Below are 25,271 nucleotides of genomic sequence, written 5' to 3' on the forward strand. Positions count from 1 at the left end.
CATTCACAGTGTTGCACAGTCATCGCCATCATCCACGTTCACACATTTTCATCTTCCCCAGTTGAAAATCTGTACCCGTTAGGAGTTCCCGTCGTGGTGCAGTGGTTAACAAATCTGACTAGGAACCATGAGGTTGCAGGTTCGATCCCTCGCCTTGCTCAGTGGGTTAAGGATCCGGCGTTGCTGTGAGCCTTGGTGGAGGTTGCAGATGCAGCTCAGATCCCGAGTTGCTGTGGCTGTGGTGTAGGCTGGCGGCTACAGCTCCGATTAGACCCCTATCTTGGGAACCTCCATATGTGGCAGGAGCTGCCCTAGAAAAGGCAAAAAGACAAAAAAAAAAAAAAAAAAGAAAAAAGAAAAAAAGAAAATCTGTACCCATTAAATGCAGGCTCCCCATTCCTCCCTCCTCCAGCCCCTGGCCACCATTCTAGTTTCTGTCTCTATGGATTTGGAGGCTCTGAGGACCCCATACAAGTGGCGTCATGCAATGTTAGTCCTTTTGTGTCAGGTTTACATCACTTTGCATAATATCTTCAAGGTTCCTCCACGTTGTACATGTGTCACTTGCCTTGCTTTTTAAGGCTCAGTTCCACCGTCTGTCTATACCACATATTGCTTATCCATTCGCCTGTTGATGGAGACGTGGATTGCTTCCACTTTTTGGCTATTATGCATAATGCCCCTATGAACGCAGGTGTACAAATATCTGTTCAAGTCCTTGCTTTCAGTTCTGTGATGTATGTATCCAGAAGTAGAACTGTGGGATCCTGTGTTAATTCTATGTTTGATTTTTTTTTTTTTTTGGTCTTTTTGTCTCTGTTTCCCTCAGTGACTGCACCATTTTACATTCCCACCAGCAGTGCACAAGGGTTCCACTTTCTCCACATCCTCAGCAATACTTACTATTTTCTGTCTTTTTGATAACAGCTATCCCAGAGGGTGGCGGTGGCATCGAATCATAGTGGTCACTTCTTGAGATCCCATCTACCAGGTTCAGTTAACAGCCCCTCCAATTTCTGAAATGTATGGCTGAGATTTTTAGAATTATGTCTAAAGAGAGAGTAGATGGGCTCAAAGCGAAGCCTGAGGGGCCCTCCAGAGAGGGGCTTCCAGGAGCTGGGGTGGGTAGATTCTGTGACATCTATTTTGGTCAGTAAGAATCTGGCTCGCTTCTGGGTTTCTAACAGTGTGGTCAACGGCTCGGATGGATGGATAATGCCTTCTGTTTAAGCAAAGCAGTTCTATGTTGTTATGATTCATGGGGCCTCCAAAAGAGTGTTAATTGCGCCTTACTCATGTTGGGCATCCCTTTTGCATGAGGGCGATGCAGCACTGTGGTGCAGAGGGGAGCACTAGGGATGGGTAAAAGGTGGGGAGTGTTACAGCGACATGGCCTCATGGAAAGCTTGTCTGCTGCTCCAGCCCATGTGCTTCTCTCCAGCTGTTGGGGACAAGATCTCCCTGCTTTCTGAGCCCACAGGGAAGGAGGACTGAGCTCATTGTGCCCCCACACCCTGGCCAGCCCCAGCCTCTCAACTTGTGTTCCTTATTGCCCCCGGAACCCATCAGGATAAGGGCTGGAGCACCTGCTGCAGGGTCTGGGGTGGGGAGCATGGGGGGACAGGGATGGCTCCTGCTCTGTACCTGTCTCCTCTGGGAGGCTGGCATCAGAGCCCAAGCCTAGGCAGCCGGCCAGTTACCAGGCAGCCTGAATCTTAGAGGAGAGCCTATGGACTTGGAATTGTGTTGTTTTTAAGGGCTCGAAGAGGTGCAATTAGCAACCACTCACCTTTGCTGGGTGTGAACCATATGCCAGGAGCCTCACATGCAGCATCCTGGTTAATTCTCACAACCATCCTATGGGTGGATACTATTACCACCTGTTTGCAGAGGAAGAAATTGAGCCTTAGAAAAGTAATGTCTCCTCCCTGAGGCCACGCAGCTTGTAACAGCAGAGCCCGTTTAGTTTCCCTTTGTGGAGATGGGAGGAAGAGTGCACACGTTTTTTGTTTGGTCAATAAGAGTTTATTTTCGAGTACCTGCAGGCACCCTGTCCAGTCGGTCATTTCTTTTGATTCTCCTCACTTCGCCGATGGGAACATTTCTCCCAAGTTTGCTTAGGGGAAAGCCAGCGGTCAGGAATGTCAATTGCTTTCTGGTGGTCATGAGGCTGAGAAGAGGCAGAGCTTTGGCTTTGACTCGAATTCCAGTGCTCCAAGCCCATTCCATTGCGCTGCCTCCCCCACCCCCGTGAAGAGAATCAGGGAGGTGGCTGGAAAGCCACCAAGTCCTTGCAAAGCTCCAAGGACTGTAGCCGCTCTGCTCCCTTCCCATCGCTGTCCCCTCCTCCTTTCACTTCCAGGCACCCAGACTACACGCCTTGGGGTTGCACGGGTCCATCCTTATGGATCTAGTACTCATCACACAGTAGGTGCTCAGTAAATACGCGTCGAATGTTGTTTGAGGGGAGAGTGTAGCGGAAGCAGTAGAAGCTCGGCCAAGGTTGCATTCCTGAAGAGAAACCCGAACAGAATGCAAAAAGCATTGTCTCCTCCCTCTTCTCCCAGAAGGAACCTTCTCTTCCCAACTCCTAGATGCCGGGGACTTGAAGAAAAGAGTGCCCCAGCTCTGCAGACTTTGGAGCATCCCCAAATTCCCAAGGGAAAAGAGGCACCAGAGAGTCACATTGGCAAAGCGCTTGTGGAGTCAGGTGTCACTCTTTGTAATTAATAAGACTAACGATCCCTTGCTATGCTCAGCATTTTGCCGTTTTTCAAAGTGCTTTCTCAAATAGTATGTATCCTTTGATCCCTACAACCATCCTTTAGGTAGGCAGGGCAGGATACTGAGACTAAGGATGCTCACCTGCCCAAGGTTGTTGACAGATAAGTGGCAGAGAGGCAGAAACCATGCGAGGCAGTGGCCCCACTGCTTTCTCACTGTTGAGCAGGCAGCAGGTCAGAGCCCCAGTTTCCCCATGTGTAAAATGGGAACGAGAGCAGAGCACTGCATGTAGTCAGGGGTTCAATGTGATGATGTTCGTGAAGTGCCATCTTCACAGACAGCAGATGCTTAGCGGATGGTGGCAGCAGGTCATTAATGACAATGACCAAGGCTAAGTTCATTGCTCCTCTGGGGACTTGTGTTCTAGTGACTCTTGTTCAGCCCAGAGTGTTGAGAAGAACTGAGTGTAGCCTCCCCCACCCCACCTGGGAAGTCCAATTCTGGCCCTTCCCCTGCAGTCAGACTGTATAGCAAGGGCTGACCATGAATTTCTTTTTTTCTTCTTCTTCTTCTTCTTTTCTTTTTCTTTTTCTTTTTCTTTTTCTTTTTTTTTTTTTTTTTTTTTGGCGGTGGCTTGCAGTGATGTAGGATCTCAGTTCCCAGACCAGGGATTGAACCCAGGCTGCAGAGGTGAAAGTGCTGAATTCTAACCCCTAGACCACTGGGGACTCCTCACCCATGAATTTCTCTCTTTCTTTCTTTTTTTGTCTTTTTGCCTTTTCTAGGGCCGCTCCTGCTGCATATGGAGGTTCCCCGGCTAGGGGTCTAATTGGAGCTGTAGCCACCGGCCTACACCACAGCCGCAGCAGCTCGGGATCCAGGCCACGTCTGCAACCTACACCACAGCTCATAGCAATGCTGGATCCTTAACGCACTGAGCGAGGCCAGGGATCAAACCCGCAGCCTCCTGGTTCCTAGCCGGATTTGTGAACCACTGAGCCACGATGGGAACTCCATGAATTTCTTTTGATTTGCAAAACCTAAGGTCTTTCAAAGAGGACATTTATAAAATAGTGTTTTTCTCTTGGTAACAGGTAATTATGACATTAATAACAAGGACTTTATTCATTTAGTATCCACTTGCATTTTATTATCCTAGCTCCTCCAGCTCCTTAGCTATGTAACCTAGGCAGGCTGTACTGGATTTGGGGGCCTTGCCTTCCTCAGCTGTAAAATGGAGATAACAGTACTTACTCCGTAGGGTTGTCATGAGGATTAAATGAGTTAATGCACGTAAAGTTCTTGGAATGGTGGCTGGGACGGATTAAAATACTCAGTAAATGGTATTTATTATTTTTTACTATTATCACCATGCTTGGCACCATGTTTAAGCCAGCTGTCCCCAGCCTTCTTCTTCTCCCCAAGTTGAGAGGCATGCCTGGCCAGTGAAGTTCATATGCAAGATTTAGCTCCTGCTGTGTAACCTGTTTATTTACCATTCTTATAATGCCACCACTTGCTCATTCAGGAAAGCAAATCAGAAATAAGTTGCACAAGGAGTTCCCGTCGTGGCTCAGTGGTTAACAAATCTGACTAGTATGCATGAGGTTGCAGGTTCGATCCCTGGCCTTGCTCAGTGGGTTAAGCATCTGGCGTTGCCATGAGCTGTGGTGTAGGTCGCAGATGCAGCTCAGATCCCGCGTTGCTGTGGCTCTGGCGTAGGCCAGTGGCTACAGCTCCAATTCGACCCCTAGCCGGGGAACCTCCATATGCCGTGGGAGTGGCCCTAGAAAAGGCAAAAAGACAAAAAGAAGAAAAAAAAAAGAAATAAGTTGCACAAGAGTGATATTATTACAGAGCTAGTTTTAAATCTAGCTCCACTTTTGTGTGTCTTTTTAGGGCAGCACTCCTCTCAGCATATGGAAGTTCCCAGGCTAGGGGTCAAATGGGAGCTGCAGCTGCCAGCCTATTCCACAGCCACAGCATTGATGGATCCGAGCTATGTCTGCAGCCTACACCACAGCTCACGGCAATGTCAGATCCTTTAACCCCCTGAGCGAGGCCAGGGATGGAACCTTCATCCTCAAGGATACCAGTAGGAACCTCAACCCAAGAACTTCAACTCTTGTTAGTTACAAGTCTCTTGCAACTTCCCCCACACCCTTGCTGATTGGAGCAACAACCAGTTACTACTTTTCAGGGTTTTCTTGGAACAGACTCAGACATTTCTTGCCTGGTAGGTCAAGGCTTGGGCGTGCCCTCAGTGTGCTATGGCCCATCTTCAGCTTGGCAGAACATCTCTGGGTCTGCTGAGGCTTCCTTCCTGGAGCCTGGCACCTCCTCCATGAAGTTCCAAGAAACTGGTGGTAAACATCCACAGCAGAGACACTTTTCCACACTTGATGCAAAGCCCCCTGCAACTACGTTCAGACACAGTTATGGGTTTTTTTGTTGCCTTTTTATGGAACTTCCTGGGCCAGGGATCCGCCTCTGCTGCGACCTGAGCTGCGATGGTCAGATTCTTAACCGACTGCACCACAGCACGGACTCAGAAACAGGGGTTTTCGAGAATTATATGCTGCTATTATTGAGCACCAGTTGTGTGTGGCAGACACCACAGTGGGTACTTTATACACATCTCTAGTCCTCCTGGTAATTCACCTAGAGGGAGATTATCCTCATTTTCGGGGAAGGGCTCCACAATACCAACTATTGTGCGCAGGGTCACATGGTGAGATATGGAAGATTTCGGATCCCAGACCCCTGCTTTTGATCTCAGCCCTGCGTTCCTTCCATGCAATATCTGCCTCACTGTCAGTTTCAACTGAGCGCTCACTGGGCCCTAAACAGGTAGAGCTGGTTTGCTGACGTCATTGCCACCCGCGACCATCAAGTAGTCTGCTTCCGCCAGTTCTTGCACTCCATATCTTGAATGTGCCAGAAAGTACACTTTGTGACAGCTTTCACGGGTTCATCCCTCCTTCCCCCTCTCCCCACCCCCCACGCAGCCTCTGCTAAACAGAGCACACTGGCCTCTGTAACATGGGATATTGCACATGGCATTGATTTTTTTTTCCTCTTAGCCAATGCGCTCTCTTCCCCCAAAATAGACTGTCACATGGCCTGAGCATTTCATTTCACGAGCCCTGACACAGCTCCAGGAATCACGGTCCCTGAATCAGTCCCGTGGACGTGGTGATTACCATGTGTGTTAAGCACCTTCTATGTGTCTGACCTCCCTGTCTTCAGTCTTCACATCAGCCCCTCGAGGCAGGAGTAATTACCTCCATTTTACAGATGAGGAAGCCGAGGCTCAGGGAGGTTAAGACCCTTGCCCACGAAAGTGGGGGCACCGCTATTGGAATCCTACTAGCTGTATCCTGGGAGCCTGGATCTTAACCCCAATGGAAACTGCCTCTAAATAGTCACTGCATCTGCCTTGCCCCGGCCATGGTGTTACGCACGGCACAGCGTGGAGAGTCAGTTCCTTTCCTCGAGGAGCTCATGGTGTGATGGGCTCCAAAATCCTGAGCTTCGGTGATTGGCTTTTATTTCTTCCAAGCCCATTTCCACGTGGGCACAACCCAGTGAGCAGGCACATGGCACAGTGCCACGGGTGCAGAGTGTGTGCCCCAGGTTGACTTTTCCGTTTGCTCTTTGGCCTTCTTCCCTCTGGGCTCTCACTTCACGTTCACAGAACCCAGAGCTCACCCAGGTCTGGCCCACTGTGATATTCCTGCTTGTGGCCCAGTGCAGGGCTGGCTGCCAAGGAGAAGAGAGGCCTTATTTGCCTGGGAAATTGTTGCTATTATGGCCTTTTTTAAGGCCCCAAATTGTGAGACATCCACACTGTGTTTTGGGCCTGCTCCCTGGGGAATAGGATGGGCTAGTCTTTGGAGTCCGAGTCCAAAGGAAAGCTACATTAGGCCCTATAATCTCCAGCTGACCCTCCTGTCTGAAGCTGAACCTAACTCTGTCCTGCCTTGACATGTGTGCCATGGAGGATCTAGGATCTGGATCTGGATGGATGCCTGGTCAATTGTTGGCCTTCAGGCACTTTTTCTGCAGCCCCATTCCTTGGGCATTCGTCTGTGCCAGGGGCCTTGGCCCGGGGAAGTGACCAAGGAGAGACACTCCCTGTGTCCCTGGTGCTAGTTTGGGCATGGATTGATGGGAACCCCTTTGGTAGGCTGGGCCTGGGGCCTCAGTTATAGAGGTGAAATGATCCCAAGGTTATGGGGTTGACAGGCTTGCTCAGAATCCATCCTTATCTTTTAGAAGAGAATTGATATTAATAAGAAATTCAGCTGGAGGAACTGGTTCAGAAAGGGCAAGCCACTGGTCTGTGGTCTGCCCTGTGCAGTCAGAGGTGAGGCTGGCACCTGACTTCGGAAGTCTGACCTCACTTCCTATGTCTTTTCTGTACATCCTGCCTCATTCCTGTGTACGCATATTAGTCATGTATGTCTCATCATCCATGATAGCTTATGGTCTCTCTGGGGGAGGGCACAGAGACAAAGAGAGGTGTGATCCAGTTTCAAACAAGACAGTGTGTAGACAAGTGCCATATCATGCAGTGTAGACAAGTAGAGACAAAGGCAATGAGTAAACATTTTAGAAAGAGCTTGGATAGGGCAGGTATTAAGGGTAAGTGAGGGGGTTCCTGTTGTGGCTCAGTGGTTAACAAACCCAACTAGCATCCATGAGGATGTGGGTTCAATCCTTGGCCTCACTCAGTGGGTTAAGGATCTAGCATTGCCATGAGCTGTGCTGTAGGTCGCAGATGTGGCTTGGATCCTGTGTTGCTGTGGCTGTGGTGTAGGCTGGCGGCTACAGCTCCTGTTCAGTCTCTAGCCTGGGAACCTTCATATGCTGCGGATATGGCCCTAAAAAGACAAAAGACAGAGTTCCCGTCGTGGCGCAGTGGTTAACAAATCCGACTAGGAACCATGAGGTTGCGGGTTTGGTCCCTGCCCTTGCTCAGTGGGTTAATGATCCAGCGTTGCAGTGAGCTGTGGTGTGGGTTGCAGATGCGGCTCGGATCCCGAGTTGCTGTGGCTCTGGCGTAGGCCGGTCGATACAGCTCCTATTCGACCCCTAGCCTGGGAACCTCCATATGCCGCGGGAGCAGCCCAAAGAAATAGCAAAAAGACAAAAAAAAAAAAAAAAAAAAGATATCTTTAAAAAAAAGAAAAGACAAAAGACGAAAAAAAAAGGGTACGTGAGAAGAATTTACAGAAGGATTAGTGATTTGAGTAAGGTGTGCAGGTTGGAGAGAAGCAGGTAAAAAAAGTGGTATGTGTTTATATAAAAAATGTGAACAACACCAGGAAGCCCGAAGGAAATCTCCTTCATACACCCATTCCCATTTGATGTTTATTCTTTTGGCCTTTCTTTCTTTTTCATTTTTTCGGCAATAGAATCAAATCATCTCTATACACCAAGGTTAGGGAAGGTCTCGAAGAGTAAGCGGGGAGTTTGGGTCAGAGGGAGCCCCTGCTGTTCCCTGTCCCTGGGAAAGAATTTGTCCTGGGTTGTCTTAAAAGCTGGCTCCCCTCCCCCCGCCCCCACCCCAGACTCCTCTTTCCCATTTGCCATCCAGTTTCTCCAGCACAGTTCTCCTGCCCTGGACTAGGGGACACACAGCCGATTTTGCCACACCACAAAGCTTTGCTGCTGCGTAAGGTCATTTCAGGGGAGAAACTATATATAGCGGAAGAACTAGCATCAGGACGGCTCCATATTGTTCGGGCCGTTTAGCATCATCCTTCTGCCGATGCAGACAGGGTCACCTGGGACTTAGTGCCCGTCAGATGGGCTCTGTGTTGTGTCATCAGTGCTCTCTCTGTGTTCCCCAGCCAGTGCCCGCCCACACAGGACCAGGGTTCTGGCCCCACCCAGGCCCAATAGAGCCTTGAAGTGAATTGCTTAGGGAATTGCAGGGAGGGTCCCGGCCCAGAGCTCTCTTCCAGCTCTGTCACTTGGCAACCAGGTGGCCTTATACCCACGAATCTCTGGCGGCTCATCTGAGTGATAACGGAGTTGGTCTGAAACAGGAGTGTTTTTCTGCTTTTTAGGCCCACACCCGCGAGACATGGAGGTTCCCAGGCTAGGGGTTGAATCGGAGCTGTAGCTTCGGGCCTATACCACAGCTACAGCAATGCAGGATCAGAGCCGAGTCTGCAACCTACACCACCGCTCACAGCAACGCCGGATCCATTACCCACTGAGCAAGTCCAGGGTTCGAACTTGCAACCTCGTGGTTCCTAGTTGGATTCATTTTGGCTGTGCCACAATGGGAACTCCTGAAACAGAAGTTTGATACTGTTGTTTTAACCCCCTGGAACCTATCAATGCAAGCTCACAAAGTAACCTATATATACAACCAAGTGGGTGCTGCACTGGTTGATGCTGAGGGGACCAGAGCCCTAAGAGGTTCCATTAAAGTCTCAGGGTCCCACAGAGTGTACAGTTTGAAAACCAGTAGGTGAGAGGACTCTGAGCTTTCTTCCAGCCTTAGGATCTGTGGGTCTAGTCTTGTGATGGCCTCTGGCATAAATGACCCATCAGTAGGAGTGGAAATTTCATAACCTTTTGGAAACTTTGATGGTCATCTTGCGGAGGGGTTGGGGATGAGTGGCACAGGAACAGAAACATCAGGGCAGAGGTTTCTGTAGTGGGGGCAGCCGCTGGAAGCAGTTTGAGGAGCCAGTTTGACGTGCTGTCTGGCTGCTTTTCTCTGGCCTGCTCTCGCTTGCCTTTTCTTTAAGTGCTGGTTTGTCCCAAAGAAAAGATGAAAATGAGGATATAATGCACTTCAGGCAAGGAAAGTGCATTTAACTTAAGTTGCCTGGGGCTGAGTTACACACTTGATATGTGGAGTGTTTGTAGAGCGTGGTGGTGCCTTTGGCAGAAATCAGAAAGCCAGGATCCCGGGCCAGTTTTTCGTCAGTCAGCAAGTTTGTTTGTCGAGCTCCTGCTTTGTATTCCTGGAGAGGCTAAAGGGAGATCCCAGCTTGGTGAGGACCCCTGGATTTTGAATACAGAAACCAGCTGAATCTAGCTTAAGCCCAAAAGGTGCTTAATTACACAGAGTTCCCATCGTGGCTCAGCGGAAATGAATCTGACTAGGATCTGTGAGGATGGAGTTTCGATCCCTGGCCTCGCTCAGGGGGTTAAGGATCCAGCGTTGCTCTGAGCCGTGGTGTAGGTCACAGTCGTGGCTCTGGCGTTGCTGTGGCTGTGGTGTAGACTGGCAGCTGTCGCTGCAATTCGACCCCTACCTGGGAACCTCCATATGTCGCGGGTGCAGCCCTGAAAAGACAAAACAAACAAACAAACAAAAGTGCTTAATTACCGGGTTTCAGGGGGTGCGCAGGACCCCGCGGCAGGCGTGCTGCCTGGCCTTTAGCAGCGATGACAGAGACCTTGTTCTCTTCTCCTTCTTTCCCTCAACTCTGCTTCTCCCCTGGCGTCCTCCTCATCTCAGCCCACATGGCCCCAAGTAGTCCTGCTACAGCTCCAGCCACACTCAGGGGGGCTCAGCTCTCCCGGCCCAACGTCCAGATTGCAGAGTGGGTGCACTTGGCCCAGCTTGGTCCACTCAGCTCCAGCCACCCTGGGGATGGGGTCACATACAACAAAACCTGTCATGGGGGGGCCGCTTCTGACCCCGGCTGCCATTACGAGGCAGTTCCTGGACGGGGGCACTTGTGAGCCACACAGACAGCTCCAAAGCTGTCTGCTCCTCCAGCCCAGTGAAGGTGGGAAGAGGTGTATACGGAACCCTTACTGGCCCTGCAGGGAGACAAAAAGTGACCCTTGGCAGAGCCCACTTGTTGCCAAGTACACAGCTCCCCCAGCTGAGGCTGTCAGATGGAAGCGGCGGGGCTCCCCAGGCTGGTGTCAGCAGTGTTCCCCACAGAGCACAGGTCCCTCTGTATCAACTCAGGGGAAAAGGGTTTGTTGGCAGGATGACGGCGAGGCAACCGGCCTCACGGGAGACGGGCCTTGAGAGCAGTCAGGAATGGAGGCGGCTCTGTCTTTTGGGGGCTGGTGGCCTCTCCGCTTGTGTCTGAACATCTGCTCCTGGCTTCCCTCTCCGTGGACTCAGCCTTCTCCTCTTACTCATCAGCTTGTTCCATGACTGAGCACACCAGTGCCAAGTTCTGGTAGCCATTGGATTGGCTTCTTGGGGTCACGGGACCACCCAGGTACAGGCAGCAGGTTGCAGGGGCTGATCACGCAGGATGCGGGGCTGCCGCTCTCAGGACTCCAGGTAGGGCAGGTGTTAAGAAATGGTCTCCTCAGATCTCCTGCAGTCAGGAGATGCTTGTGGGCAAGGGAAGGGAGCCTTGAAGATGGAATGAAGGAGGGGTCCTGGGAAAGGGGCCCAGCCTAAGCTGAAGCAAGGCCGCAGGAAGGGGCGAGCGCAGGTGTGTGCCTCAGGGAGGGGGCAGGAAGAAGCAAGGCCTGAAATGCACCTTGATAGCTGAGCTGTGGGCCAGGGGTGTGGAGGTGATGGGAAGCCACTGGGAACGTGTGGTTGGGGGGTTCCTGGGACTTGAGAGGGCGCTCTGGACTCAGGGGACGAGGAGGATGGCTAGGGAAGGGTTGGGGCAGGGCTGAAGGCAGTGAGGCCAATGAGGGGGAGGAGGGGAAGGGTCTGCCCTGGCAAGTTGGGAGTAGAAGCCCCTCTGAAGAAAGAATCCACAGGCTTGGATGACCCATTGGCTGAAGCAAGGGGAGGGCCTGGCAACCCTGGGGACTTGGGGAAAGGAAGCTCTTGTTAGCCTTCCAGAGCAGCAGAGCTGCTGCAGTGCTTGTGTTAGTTGCGAGAACTGAGTGTAGTTAACTCGGAAAGGCAAGTCTCAGGCTAAAAGCAAATGGAAACTAAAGACTTCTAGAAAATGGGTCCGGGGCCCACCGGCTCTGCTTCTTAGGAGCTGCGACCCTGCCCAAGTCACTCAGCTTCCTTGTCTTCAAAATGGGAACAAAGTCTGCCCAGTCCCCTCGGAGAGATGTGGGGAAGGGCAGAGGTCATGTATGCGACAGTGCTTTGTGCACAGGAAAAGCTTGTGCAGCTGCAGGCCGCTTCATTACCATGGCTGCTGATGTGCCGGCCTGCACGGTGACCCCGCTGCGGGTCAGGGAGCCTTCCTTCCTGAGGCACCCCTGACTCCCAGGTGACGTAGCTGCTGGCTCTCTATTACCTGGGGTAATGTTGAAAACCGCTCCCTTCTGGAACTTGAGCCTGGGGGTACCTGGATGACCAATTAGGTCTAAGATCGGTCACCTCCCACCAACTTGCTGCGTTCCCCTGATGGGCTCCGTGCACACAGCGCAGGGCTGAGACTGAGCCCTCCCTCCAGGAGAAAGAGAAGAGGCAGGGGAAGGGCCGGAGGTGGGCAAGCCTCACCCGTGTACAGTTCAGAGTGGAGTGGAAGGTGATTTCTCCCCCAAGTGGGGCTCCTTGACCTGTTTCTCACAGAGAAAACCGTGGAGCATTTGTCTCAAAGTTCCCAGGAAGAGGGGAAATGATGCAACTGCATCCTGTTTTGCCACCGGCCTAGGGAAGGGGACCCAGATGGGGACAGCAGTAGATGGTGGCAGTGATGGGAGGACTGGCAGAATCCTGGGGCCCGCAGAGTTGGGGGAACAGGCTTGAGGAGGGGACCGAGGTCCGTGAGCCAGAGCCTGCGGCCCTCCTTCCGTTCTGTCCCGACCTTGCTCCATCCAGTAGCGTCAGGTGGCCTGGTGGCCTGCTTCATTCTCCCAGCCATCCCCCTTCAGGATGTGGCCTGGCTTTCCCCTGCTGCCTACACCCTGGCTTCCTGGCTTCCTTCTGGCTCACCGGCAGCTTCCTGTCTCGGGGAAGGGCTGCTTCCGGTGCCACCTGTCTCTGGTCCGGGTCTCTCCCCAGTGCTTTCTCTTCTGCCCCTTCCAGCCCCTTGGCTGTTTCCATCCGTTTCCCTCCCACGGAGCCTCTGCTCCCCCCCACCCCAAGCCAGACTCTGTCTTCCGCCGGCTCCTTTCCAAACCCGGGCCCCTTGCAGTATTACTTTTCCTAAAACACAGCAGCTGTGCATTTTGCTGGCCTCCCCAGCTGTTCTGGTCCTTGACCACAGAGGTCATGTTATTTGTGACAATAAATAGAAAATGAGATGGAGAGGGTTGCCCAGTGCCTCGGGGCTGCCCTTCTAGCTGCCTGCATTCCTACTGGGAACCAGTAATAGTCATAAAAAGAATAAAGCTAAGGCTTTCACTCTCCGTTTCCTCTTAATCATTTTCCAGATGCTGTGCTAAATATTTCATATGTGTTACTGCATTTAATCTTCATCATAACCCGAGACGTAAACTCATTGTCATCCTCACAATCAAGGGAAACTGAGGCTCAGAGAGCTTCTATAATCTGCCTGACATTATCTGCGAGAGTCAGTGGCAGAATGAGACTAGAACTGATGGCCGTGTCCGCCTCCTCACTTTGGCGATGTGTCCGCCTTCTGTGGGAGGAGAGTTGCCACACGCCCAGGCCTCCCCTCAGCCCACTTAAGCTTCGAGTTCCCCTTTCCCCCAGTTGCCTGTTGCAACTAATAACCAACCCAGATCAGGAAGCCTGTGGTGTCGTTCTCAGAGCTGTGCTTTGTTTGCTCTTTTCTCCATATCCAAGACAATGGAAGGACCTTCAGATGGTAAGGGGCACAGTGTTTTTCTTTGCCGTGGACTCCCCCATACCAGGGACCCATTTTACAGATGGGAAAATTCCTCCTCGTCTTAAGAACTTGATTTGACATTATCCTGACAAAGGACCTTCAGAACTGGAAATAATGGCCTAATCTCTTGACTGCCCGCCAGGACTCTTCCCACTGAGATTGTGTTGCCATGCTGTTCTGCGGGTGCTGGAAGTGTGCCCCGGAGGTTGCCTCTTCCACCCATCCCGTGTTGACTCAGAACACTTCTCTTTGCGGTGGGCCCTCTGTGTTCTGTTCTTGTCTATGATTGGTGATTGTCAATGCCAGAGAGAGATGGAACCAAAATCTCTGGGGATAGGGGCATAAAAGAAGTTCGAAAGAGCAGATTCAGTATCATAATCCCATCTCAGGTTTGAAAAAGTATATCATTTTTAAAATGCAAGCCATCCAAGGTAGAGTTTGGCAAAAATCTTGCTTAATGTTACAGTAATTCCCGGGTGGGGCTTGGCACAGTTTTGTGTGTGTGTGTGTGTGTGTGTGTGTGTGAAGTCTGTATTTATCGAAAGGGATATGTTCTTTCAAAGGCCGGGCAACACGGTCTTCCAGCAGGAGACTCTAGTGTCCTGTCGATCTGTATCCTGCAGCCCTGCAGGTATTTACTGGAGGTGCCTGAAGCTGGTGCACTCTGTATGGGGGCATCCTATCTGCCTTGTTGGACCAAACCCTCTCAGGGCTCTGGGTAGCCTGCCCGATGACTTTGCCGGATGCCAGATGAAGGTAATATCTAGTGTCGAGACCTGGTCCTGGAGAGTTCAAGGCTAATCTGAAGCATGTACCTTCACAAAGCTCAGGCATGCATTGCTTTTGTATACGGCTGGCCCTATGCTTGGCCCTGGGAGTGCAGCTGAGCAAAACAGGTATGGTCCTGCTCTCATAGAGCTCACGGAGTAGAGGGAAGACAGGTTATGCCCAAATAATCAAAATGCATACTACAAAGGGGAGAAAAAGGTACTGGGAGAGAATTATAGGGTAAGAGAAGTGAATTATTTTACTTTCCTTTATTTTATTTTATTTTTTGGCTACACTTGTAGCATGCGGAAGTTCCCAAGCCAGGGGTCGAACCCAAGCCACAGCAGTGACAATGAGCCACAGCAGTGATACTGCCGAATCCTTAACCACTAGGCCATCAGGGAACTCCAGGGGAGTGAATTATTTTAAGGTGGAGGATCACAAGTACTTTACTGACAGAGATATACCTAAGCTGACACCTGGAGGCTGAGGCTGAGGGAGCCATGCTTGTCTCCTGTGGCCCCACCTCTGGCCAGAGCTCCTTGCTGGTCCATGAGACACTTATAGATGAATTAGAAAAAGATGCCTGCTCGGGGAAGAGGCAGCCTTGCTAGGGCCCATCGCTGATGAGTGGGCCTGAGCTAGGTTTCAGCCTCTGCTGGCCCCTGGACCTGGTGCTTCTATGCTGGGTACAACCCAAGGTGGAGGTGCTGGGGGAGGGTTACCCAAGCCGAGTGAAGGACCTGCATGAGTGAAGGCCCTTGCACAGCAAAGAGCTTGATGCCTTCCAAGAAGGAAAGAAGCCACTGGGAGAAGCAAGCCACCACCTCAGCTCTTCCCCCCGATAAGGAGGAATTTTCCCTTACAGGAGGGGAGAGGCCGTGTCTTGGGCACTGTCCAGAGCTGCAAGGCTGTCCAACAAGCACTTGGAGTCTGGCTTCCATGAGGCTGTAGTTAGTTGGTGAGCATCTGCTCTGACCTTCTTCTCACAGCAGGTGTGCCTTCTGAAATGTCCCAGGAAGAGAGAAGAAGCCTTAGGAGGGGGTTCAGGGGGAGCTATGACAGAGACCAGAGCTGGGGGCCTGGCAGCTCTCATTCGGCCGCCCCAGGACAAGCACCTACTTTGTGCAAGTTCTGTACTAATCATTTGGAATATCATGGACTTTAAATCTTTTTTTTTTTTTTTTTCTTTTTTAATGGCTGCGCCCGCAGCATGTGAAAGTTTCCAGGCTAGGGTCTGAATTGGAGATACAGCTGCCAGCCTATACCACAGCCACAGCAACTTGGCTGCGTCTGTGACCTACACCACATTTCATGGCAACGCCGGATCCCTACCTAACCCGCTGAGTGAGGCCAGGGATCGAACCCGCATCCTCACGGATCCTAGTCAGGTTCGTTAACTGCTGAACCATGAAGGGAACTCCCTAAACTTTTTTTTTTATCTTACCTGGGACACACAGCTTTTCATTCCATCGGGATAATTGACTCAAATGCAAGTGATGGCTGCTAAAGGGAGGCTCTACTGGGTGGAGGGCTCTGTTCGCCTTGGAGAAGGGAGCAGGCTTGCTTGAGAAAGTTTGAGTTTAGTCCTAGGGGAATGGAGGCACATCATGGACCATTAATTTACGGAGTAAACTAGGAGTTCCTTGGTGGCTCAGCAGGTTAAGGATCCAGTGTTGTTGCTGCTGTGGCATGGGTTTGATGCCTGGCTCAGGAATTTCTGCATGCTGTGGGTGTGGCCAAAAAAAATTTATGGAGTAAACTAAACTCTAAGCTCTTGGTAGGAAGGATCCTATCTTGGCAGTGAACCTGTAATGCCTAGCGTGATGCCTGGCTCATCTCAGGTGCTTAGTGTGATTCAGTATCTCTCCAGGAAGGTTGTCCAGATTTGCACCCAGGTTTTTTGTCCCTTTGCCCGAGCCCTGCCATTGTGCCACAGCTGCCTAGTGACAGAACAACTAAGGGATGTTTCAGGAACTTTTTTTTTTTTTTTTTTTGTCTTTTTGTGTTTTTTAGGGCCTCATCCACAGCATATGGAGGTTCCCAGGCTAGGGGTTGAATCACAGCTGCAGCCGCCGGCCTGCACCACAGCCATAGCAATGCAGGATCTGTGACCTATACCACAGCTCATTGCAATACCAGATCCTTAACCCCCTGAGTGAGGCCAGAGATCAAACCTGCATCCTCATGGATGCTAGTCGGGTTTGCTAACCAACGAACCACGACGGGAACTCCTGTTTCAGGAACTTGAAATCATGTCTTGGGGAACTATGACTGCTGAGCAAGAAAACAGAGACATAGGGAGATGGGAAGGTAGTTTCTAAACCCTCAAAGAATTGTGGTTGTGAGATGATTACCATTCACTGAGCCCTTCCTATGTGCCAGGCACTGAGCTGGGGGCTTCATGTACACAATCTTGCTTCATCCTCCCAGGAATCCAAAGAGAATACGCTTATCTCTATTTGGTGAGGGAGGGAACTGGGGCTTCGATTACATGATCCACCCAAGATCATCTACCTGGGATTGGGGATGGGTCTCTCTGACTCCCAAACTCGTAATAGCTGAGTGATTTTTAACCACCATCCAGTGCTGCCTAGAGATGTGGTTTCTGAAGCTAGAGCTGGAACTCATGGGTAGAAGTTCCAGGAAGGTAGTTTTCTGTTCCCCAAAGGGTGATTTCTCTTCCTAAAGGAGAACAGTATGAAATTAGAATGGGTTGCCTTCTGAGAGCCCAGCCTCTATTGCTTGGATGGGATCTGGTTCTGCAAAAGGGGCAGCTCTTCTGCCTTAGCCTGGTAGGGGCTGTGTCTAAACTGAACTGTGAGGGCCACATTCAGCCAACATGAACAGCAGTCCCTGGACTTCCTGGGTCATCCCAGCCTCGATGCTGTGTTCTCTCCCCATTCTCCCCGGAGCCCCAGCTGCAGGGCTAGGTCCTGGACTCTTCCAGCAGGAGCTGGGTGCACTTGACCCCCTTAGGAATGGGTCAGGTCTGTGGACCCCGTCATGGCAGCTGGCCCTTGGGTGGGCTTCCCTGGGTGGGCTTCCATCCCCTGTGTGTGGCCAGGCAGGAAACACAACCCCTGAGATGCTCAGTCTTGTTCTTCCCTGCTCAGCATATTCTGCCTCCTTCCTGACCATCGGCACGTGTTACGGGCAAGATTGAGAAAGTCCTTCCCAAACAGCAAGGTCAAAGCTTTTGGCTTCTTCCTTTAGAATGTACCCGGCTGGTGGGGTAAGTGCGGGGATGGACACGTAGGAGCCACAGGGTACCAGGAACAGGACAGAGCATCTGGGGGAGGGATCTGGAGGGGGACCGGGGTGTGACGGCTGAGCCGCTGCTGCCAGAGGCAGCCCCCACCCCCCAACCCCGGCAACTCCCTCCTGCTTCTCCCTTAGCAGTTCGCCTCCCCGCCTCCCTTCTCTTCCTGCGTTCCTCCTCTTCCTTCTGTGATGCAGCCCTGAGCTCTTCTGCCTTCCAGCTCTTAAGCACCTTCTCTTCTGTCCACCTGGAGATTCCTGATCTTAGGATTTAGTGACCTCGACACATCATATTTCTTTATAATATCTTCTCCTGCAGGGCTCTGCCTCCATCCCTGCCACTTCAGAGCAACTCCTGTCTGTCCCTGGGAGCTTTTAACATCGAACCTCAACCAGTCAATCTGGATGCCTGGCTGCTAGCCTGCCTAGAACGTTTAATTGCCTCTTGCAGGTGACATCTTACTCCACAGGGACATTTTACGACAAGGCCTTCATCCTGCAGGACAGGTCCAGTGGTAAGAATTTGACGTATCGTGGCAGGCCAGCAAGGAGGATGATTTAGGGGCAATAGAGGGAAATTAGGAATTTGTGGTGGACCTTCCACGTGCCAGGAACAGAGCGAATTTCTCCTGCCAGCCAGCCTGTCAGGGGCACCGTTACCTCTGTTTTCCGGATTGGAGATCTAAAGCTTGCTTAGGGTCACAGGGCCAGTTAGGGGGTGGGGTCAGAGTGTGACTCCTCTTCTGCTTAACTCCAGGGCCCAAGCTCCCTCCCTGGGTCTGTGCTGCCTCTCTGCAGGGCCTCTGTCTTCCTTGTTTCCTGCTGGCGCTGAGCTCGGCGCCTGGTGTGAGCATGAACGGGGGCTGATGATTAAAGGAGATAGGATGGTGCTGTTGGGCAGGGGCCTGATGAGCCGGGTACACCTGGGATGGGTGGGCAGATGGGGTGGGCGGATGTCTGAGGCACCTGTGGGCTGGGGGAGGCAGCAGCGGTCCTCAGTCCTTGTACCTTCTGTTGTGTGACGTGGTGTGGCTTGGTGGGCACCCGGGCTCACAGCTGAGAGTGTCCAGAAGTAGAATGAAGGAGCCGTGGTGCCGGGTGTAGCAGACCCAGAGTTATGGCAGGACCAGTGGCCTTGGTGGGCTCCTGGTTCCCCTGTGAAAGGCAGTGTCAGTGAGATTATGCCCACCACCTCTTGGGCCACCCGCATCGCCATTTTTCTTGTTCTCCCCTCTTCTGCCCCCGACAGCCAGCAGGCTGAGTGTGAGGAGACCCATCGAGGGGCCAGAATAAATGCTGGTGTGGGAAGTTCCCTTCATGGCTCAGCGGTTTATCAACCCGACTAGGATCCATGAGGATGCGGATTTGATCCTTGGCCTCGCTCAGTGGGTTAAGAATCCAGCGTTGCCATGAACTGTAGTGCAGGTTGCAGATGCCGCTTGGATCCTGCGTGGCTGTGGCTGTGGCCTAGGCCAGTGGCTGTAGCTCCGATTCCATCCATAGCCCGGGAACTTAACATATGCAGCAGACAAGGTCCTAAAAAGCAAAAAAGAAAAAAAAAAGAAAAAAAAGCTGGTGTGCATTTGGTTTTGCATCCTCCTTAACCCTTTCTTACCAGTGGGAGTCAGGCTTTCAGACCTTTGGGGACCATATTTGTCCTGGTCCCCTCCATTGGCTCCCACTGTCTTTTCCCACTCTCACTACCGTGCTCTTCACCCTGGTCGGTGCCTCCTTACGGGTGTTTGCCCTGACTTGTACATCCTCTGCACCTCACCTCCTCTCCTGACACCCCTAGATCTAAGTGGCTTGGCTGGGGGTCAGGACTCACCCTTCCCCGGTAGGCACTGAGAAAGGTATTTGATGATGATGAAGACTTATGCCCCATTGCTGCTCAACTCTGCCTGTGAAGGCAAGTGCATTTATTCATGTAAAGCTATTCTTGGTAAGAAAGGGGCCTAATGATGCACTGATGTTTAAAGAATGAGAAAACTTATTTTTCTATCTCATGTAGTGGCCCTGATGTCCCTGACATGAACAGAGCAGGTGAGAATGGCACCTCTGCTGCTGGTGGTCCTTCTGGGATCCAGCTCCTTTGGAGGTGTTGCTCCATCACAGGACATCGTTGTCGACATGGTTGAAGCTTGGATTCTCACCAGAGGAAGGGAAAAGAGAGGTTGGAGGAGGCAAGCCTGCTGTCCTTAGGCCCAGGTCCTCTACCGGCTCAGGTCCCTACAGCTCACCTTCCATTGGCAAGAATATAATCACATGGCCACCCTGCCTGCAAGGGAGGCTGGGAAATGTAGTCCAGCTGGGCTGCTACTTGCCAAGGAGGGGAGAATGGAGTTGGGTAGACAGCTGCCAGTCTCACCACAAAAGATGGGGAGTATTTTCATTTGTGTGTGCTGACAAGAGAGTATTTCCCTGCCTGTAATGTGCCCACTCTCTTTCCTAACTTGTACACGTGCCTCCCTCCCTCCTTGGCAAACTTCTATGCATCAGACTCAATGCTGCACAAACTGGGTGAACCAGAAGCTGAGTAAGGCAATCGCTGCCTCTTAGTAACTCGGTGTAGCCTGGAGAGGGCAAGTGTGGAGGCCAGACAGTCTATAAGTGCCGGCAGAGATTCTCTTGGTCTTGTGTGCGAGGCACTGCACATACAGAGCTGAAAGACCACCTACGGCCTCCAAATGCTCACAGAAGTGAAGTGCTGGGAGCAGGGCTGGCTTGGGGAGTGAGGAGGGCTTTACAGAAGAGGTGACGTTGGAGCTGGGCACAGAGGGTTCAGTTTCAGCAGGTGGAGGAGGGGATTTTCAGGAGAGGAGGCCAACAGCAAAGGCTTGGAAAGCTGTGCAGGGTTGCCGGCTCAGGTGTGGCCCAAGTGTAGTGGGAGGGGTCCAGAGGTCTGCATGGCTCACGCCTTGCTCCATTCTGGCTTTTGCATCTGCTCCTAGCACCTGCCTTCCCTGGCACCCTTTCTACAATTGTGCCTTCTCTCGTGACTTTATTTTTTCTGCTTTATTTTGAGCATAACACCTATAAACACTTGGCTCATCTACACTGACCTGTGCCTCTCCTGTGTCTCCCACTAGAGTATAAGCTCCATGCGAGGAAGGATTTTGTTTTGTACAGTACTTGGCAAATAGGTACTCAAATGTTTGTTGAATGAATAAATGAATGAATAGAAATGTGTGTCAAAGATCACATTCTTGGAAAACCTTGATTTTTAAAAAAATTTATTTATTTACTTTTTGTCTTTTTAGGGTCACACCTGTGGCATATGGAGATTCCCAGGCTAGGGGTCGAATCAGAGCTGAAGCTGCCAGCCTATACCACAGCCACAGCAACATCAGACCCAGGTTGCGTCTGCAACCTACACCACAGCTCATAGCAACGCCAGATCCTTAACCCACTGAGTGAGGCCAGGGATTGAACCTGCAACCTCATGCATACTAGTCAGATTCGTTTCTGCTGAGCCATGACAGAAGCTCCCTGGAAAACCTTGATTTCCATGCTAAAGAGTTTGGCTTTTATGTTGTGGGCAGTGGGAAGCCACGGAGCGTTTCTGAGAAGGAAATTGACTCAGTCACTGTAGAGAAGGTTACTGGCAGCAGGAAGATGGGTTGGAGTGGAGAGAGTGCCCCTTCCCTGTCCTTCCTTTCCTCCTCAGCAATATACCCTTCAGCCTGGTGCCCTTTTTGTGCAGTCCAGAAACTTTTTCCTGGACACAGTCATTTTGTTTGGGGCTGAGTAGAGATTTGGTCTCTGGCAAGTCTTCATTCCCAGCAGTGGAGTGGATGTGAGCTGACCTCCGCTTTTCTTTTGAGGGCCAAAGAGGGCCTCAAAAGCACTCTTATCTACTTCACTGATGGAAGTGAAAACTGATACACTCTTTCTGGAAAACAGTTTGGCTAAATGTTACCATGTGCCTCAAAGATACTGCTACCATTAACCTAGAAATTCTGTGAGGCCGCTAGCATAGGAAAGTAAGCCAAAGTATGTGCAAAGCTCTATGTATGAAGACTTTTGTCCCAGTGTTGAAAAATTGGAAATTATCTAGGAGTTCCCTGGTGGTGAAGCAGTTAAAGAGTCAGTGTTATCACTGCTGTGGTGTAGATTTGATCCCTGGCCTAGGAACTAATGCAATGCTGCAAGTGCAACCAAAAAAAAAAAAAAGAGTTCCTGTCCTGGCACAGTGGTTAAGGAATCCGTCTAGGAACCATGAGGTTGCAGGTTCGATCCCTGGCTTTGCTCAGTGGGTTAAGGATCCATCGTTGCCGTGAGCTGTGGTGTGGGTTGCAGACACGGCTCAGATCCCGAGTTGCTGTGGCTCTGGCGTAGGCTGGTGGCTACAGCTCCGATTCGACCCCTAGCCTGGGAACCTCCATATGCCAAGGGAGCGGCCCAAGAAATAGCAAAAAGACAAAAAGACAAAAAAAAAATTATCTAAATGTGTGACTAGGCGTTCCCATCATGACTCAGCAGAAACGAATCTGACTAGCGTCCATGAGGACGCAGGTTCAATCCCTGGCCTTGCTCAGTGGGTTAAGGATCTGGCGTTGCCATGAGCTGTGGTGTGGGTCGCAGACGCGGCTTGGATCTGGTGTTGCTGTGGCTGTGGTGTAGGCTGGTAGCTACAGCTCTGATTGGACTCCTAGCCTGAGAACCTCCAATATGCTGTGGGTGTGGCCCTAAAATAGTAAAATAAATAAATGAATAAATAAATGTGTGACTCATCCTCTCAAATCCATCCCTCATTTTCATCCCACTAAAACTCTGCCTGCCACATGGTAGACACTCAATATGGTTGGAGTCTGGGCCCCTGCTTTTTCTCCTGAGCTCATGCAGCTGCCTTCTAACTGGTCTTTCTGAAGCCAGTCTAGCCCCCTCAAGCCCACCCTATGCGTGGATTCCAGAGTAAGTGGTCAGAAATGCACATCCTTCTGTGGCACCTCTTCAGGGTTCTTCCATCTCTTAGGTGGCAGGTCCACCTTGTTTCGCCGGCCTCACACCTTCCATAGCCTGTCCTGCTTCTGCTTTGATGTTGTTTCCAGCCGCCTCCAGCTCCGACAGCGCTGAAATCCTGCTGGTGGCCTCCAGGTCCTTGTTCCCCTTGTTTCCTCTGCCCGGCTAGCCCCTGCTCATCCCTAGCTCAGAGCAGACTTTGGGACCTTCCGCAGGTCAAGTGCAACCCCACCTCCTGTGTTCCCGTGATCCTGTGTGATTGGTTCCTATGATCCCAGCCCTTGCATTTGTACGTTGGTTTCTCCTATCTCTTTATGTCCTGTCTCCAGTACCAGCTCTGACCTTGAGAGTCCTAGCAACTTTGTGTCTCTGTTACCCAGCATCGGGTCTGGCACTGAGGAGACACCCAATACATTTTCTTTTTCTTTTTTCCAAAATACGTTTTCTTAAATGAGTGAACGAATGAATGGAGAATGATGTAAGCTTTTTGTTATGAAGAAATACATCCTGTACAGGGCTCTGTTTGCAGTGAGTACCCAATAAATATTTATTGAATGGGTCTCTGTGAAATGAAGACAACAGGATTTTTTGGAAGTGTCCTATTTATTCTGGATTTCCTTTATTTCCTGAGTTGACCCTGTGGGGGTGGAACCTGAGCATCTGCATTTTTGCAGAGATTCCGCAGGCGAATCTGATGAGCAGCAACGGCTGGAAATCACTGGCCTAGCAGTTTAAAATCAGGATGGAGGACGTACTAATGCTGGGAGTTTGGATTGTACACACTGTGTGATCCCAGCGATGTGTGTGTGTGTGTGTGTGTGTGTGTTGAGAGGAACAGAAAAGCAGTTCTTCAACATATTATTGCTGGTTGTTGCTGGGTGATCGGCTCTGACTGTTATTTTTTCTTTTTATGTTTTATGGTGTACTTTTTCTCTGTTTACCATTATGTTACCTTCTAAACTATAAGTGGAAAGAAGGACAGTTAGACAAAGGAGTCCTGACTGTGCTTGGCAGGCAAGTCCTCAGTCCTGGGCTACAGCCTCCCATTGGCTCCTGGGACTAACTCCGGCACTGGGTCTAGAGTCCGGGCCTTTACCCTTTCTGACTGCCAGCAGGCTGGTTCTCCAAGAAATTGCCGTCCACAATTCCTAGGTCTGAGGCAGGCTGCTTTGTCATACCAGGTCTCCAGGTGAGGAATGTGGTGAGATGTGGGGATTTGCCTCCACAAGGTAGTCTCGAAATGGGCCCAGAACAGAAGAGCTAAGCTGGGTGGGGGGGTGGGGCCACAGACCTGGGGGCCAAGGCCAAGTGGGACACTGAGGGTTAGAAAGGTGGGACAGTTGGGGAGCAGGTGACAGGGGACTGGCTGGGTCGGGAAAGGCAGCCAGCTGGAGGGAGCACCCTGAACCAAAGAGCTCTCGGTTTGGCTCTGGAGCTAGGCAAGCAGCTGGAGTGGTCCATGGGTAGGGGTGAGGGGATGTATGTATGCTTGTTTGTTGTTTAATGCCATCTTCTTCCCAGAAGCCTTTTTGAGTCTTTTTCCCATTATGTCCCTCGTGCAGCTTAGCCTTTCTTTCTTTCCTTTCTTTTCTTTTTTTCTTTCTTTCTTTTCTTTCTTTCTTTTTTTTTTTGTCTTTTTGCCATTTCTAGGGCCACTCCCACAGCACATGGAGGTTCCCAGGCCAGGGGTCTAATCGGAGCTGTAGCCACCAGCCCACACCAGAACCACAGCAACGCAGGATCTGAGCCGCATCTGCAACCTACACCACAGCTCATGGCAACACCGGATCCCTAACCCACTGAGCAAGGCCAGGGATTGAACCCGCAACCTCATGGTTCTTAGTCGGATTCGTTAACCACTGAGCCATGATGGGAACTCCCAGCTCTTTCTTTCCTTTAAAGCCCCGATGGTCCTTGTTCATGCTTCATATGGCCTTCATCACCTTCTGATTTTGTGTTCTTGTTTCCAATATGTCTTGAGGGCTCCCGAGGGCAAGATGAAGCCTCATGCATCATTGTGGTCAATACAAGCCATGGTCACATCCAGAAAAGGGGACGGAGTGCTTCAGACCCGCTCTCCTAGCTAGAAAGGTCAAGGCCAGGGCTACAGCAGGGAGGGCTGTGCTCCTGGCCTTGTGGCTGGCTCCTGCCCGGTGCCTCCCTGGGTCGCCAGAGCGACAGGATGCTCACCCACAAGCAGATAGCATCACTGATCAGGGCTGCTGGCCTCAGCAGTTCTTGACCCCAACTGAGTTGAAACCGAGAGGATGCCTTTTCCAGCAGCCAAGAGCTGAGCCCACAGGGCTCCCTCCCCGTTCCTTTAGAGGCTGTGCTGAAAACAGATACCTCCTGCTGCCTGGGGTTCGCTACCGCCTCCTCCTCCTCCCCACAGGCCAGAGCCTGTCTGCACAGATCTGTGGCCAGGAGGAGGCTGGGGGCGAAACAGGTGGTCTCCTCTTAGTACAGAGCTGCCAGCTGCATCCTGCCTGCCAGGGAGCCTCCCCAGGGCCTCACTTGCTCCCGGGTCTCAGCACCCTGGGAGCTTGCCCTTCTCCTCTGCCTTGGGAGTGGACTGGGGGGAGGGGGCTGCTGCTGCTTGGCCTGGGGCTAGGGGAGCACACCCGAGAGAATGAGGCCTGCCCGGTCCACCCTGCCCCTTTGCCGCCCCCTCCCCGCCAAGTCTGACTCAGCTCTTGCTTGACATAGATCTTAAGTCCTCATCAGACTGGTCTCAGGTCAGGCAGGTGATGTGGGCCTTGGCCCAGCTGCCTGAGAAGGGCCAGGCATGCAGCCTTCTACTCTGGGAACCCTGCAGGCAGGGCCAGCTGCGCCTTTCCTGGCCAC

The 25,271-nt window shown here is 51.5% G+C and overlaps 2 protein-coding genes across 6 annotated transcripts in view; one reads left to right on the forward strand and one right to left on the reverse strand.

The window, feature by feature from the left end:
* UBTD1 (ubiquitin domain containing 1) overlaps positions 1 to 25,271 on the forward strand; it is a 57,221-nt gene that overhangs the window by 8,987 nt on the left and 22,963 nt on the right. Inside the window, exon 1 of one of the 5 annotated variants that reach the window (XM_013990469.3) lies at positions 13,376 to 13,415. The exons of the other annotated variants lie outside the window; for them this stretch is intronic. Coding sequence (XP_013845923.1) covers positions 13,397 to 13,415 — 19 coding nt within the window. The 5' untranslated portion in view covers positions 13,376 to 13,396. Of the gene's footprint in view, positions 1 to 13,375; positions 13,416 to 25,271 lie in introns of those variants that run through there. 5 annotated transcript variants of the gene reach the window in all.
* Positions 1 to 25,271, reverse strand: part of LOC146397012 (uncharacterized) — a 55,096-nt gene that overhangs the window by 8,388 nt on the left and 21,437 nt on the right. The window lies entirely within an intron of this gene.

Source organism: Sus scrofa, chromosome 14 (genome assembly GCF_054392235.1).
Source record: "Sus scrofa isolate SSC_HxYL_T2T_F1_AM1 chromosome 14, Sscrofa_HxYL_maternal_Yorkshire_Landrace_v2.0, whole genome shotgun sequence".
Classification (NCBI taxonomy): Eukaryota; Metazoa; Chordata; class Mammalia; order Artiodactyla; family Suidae; genus Sus; species Sus scrofa.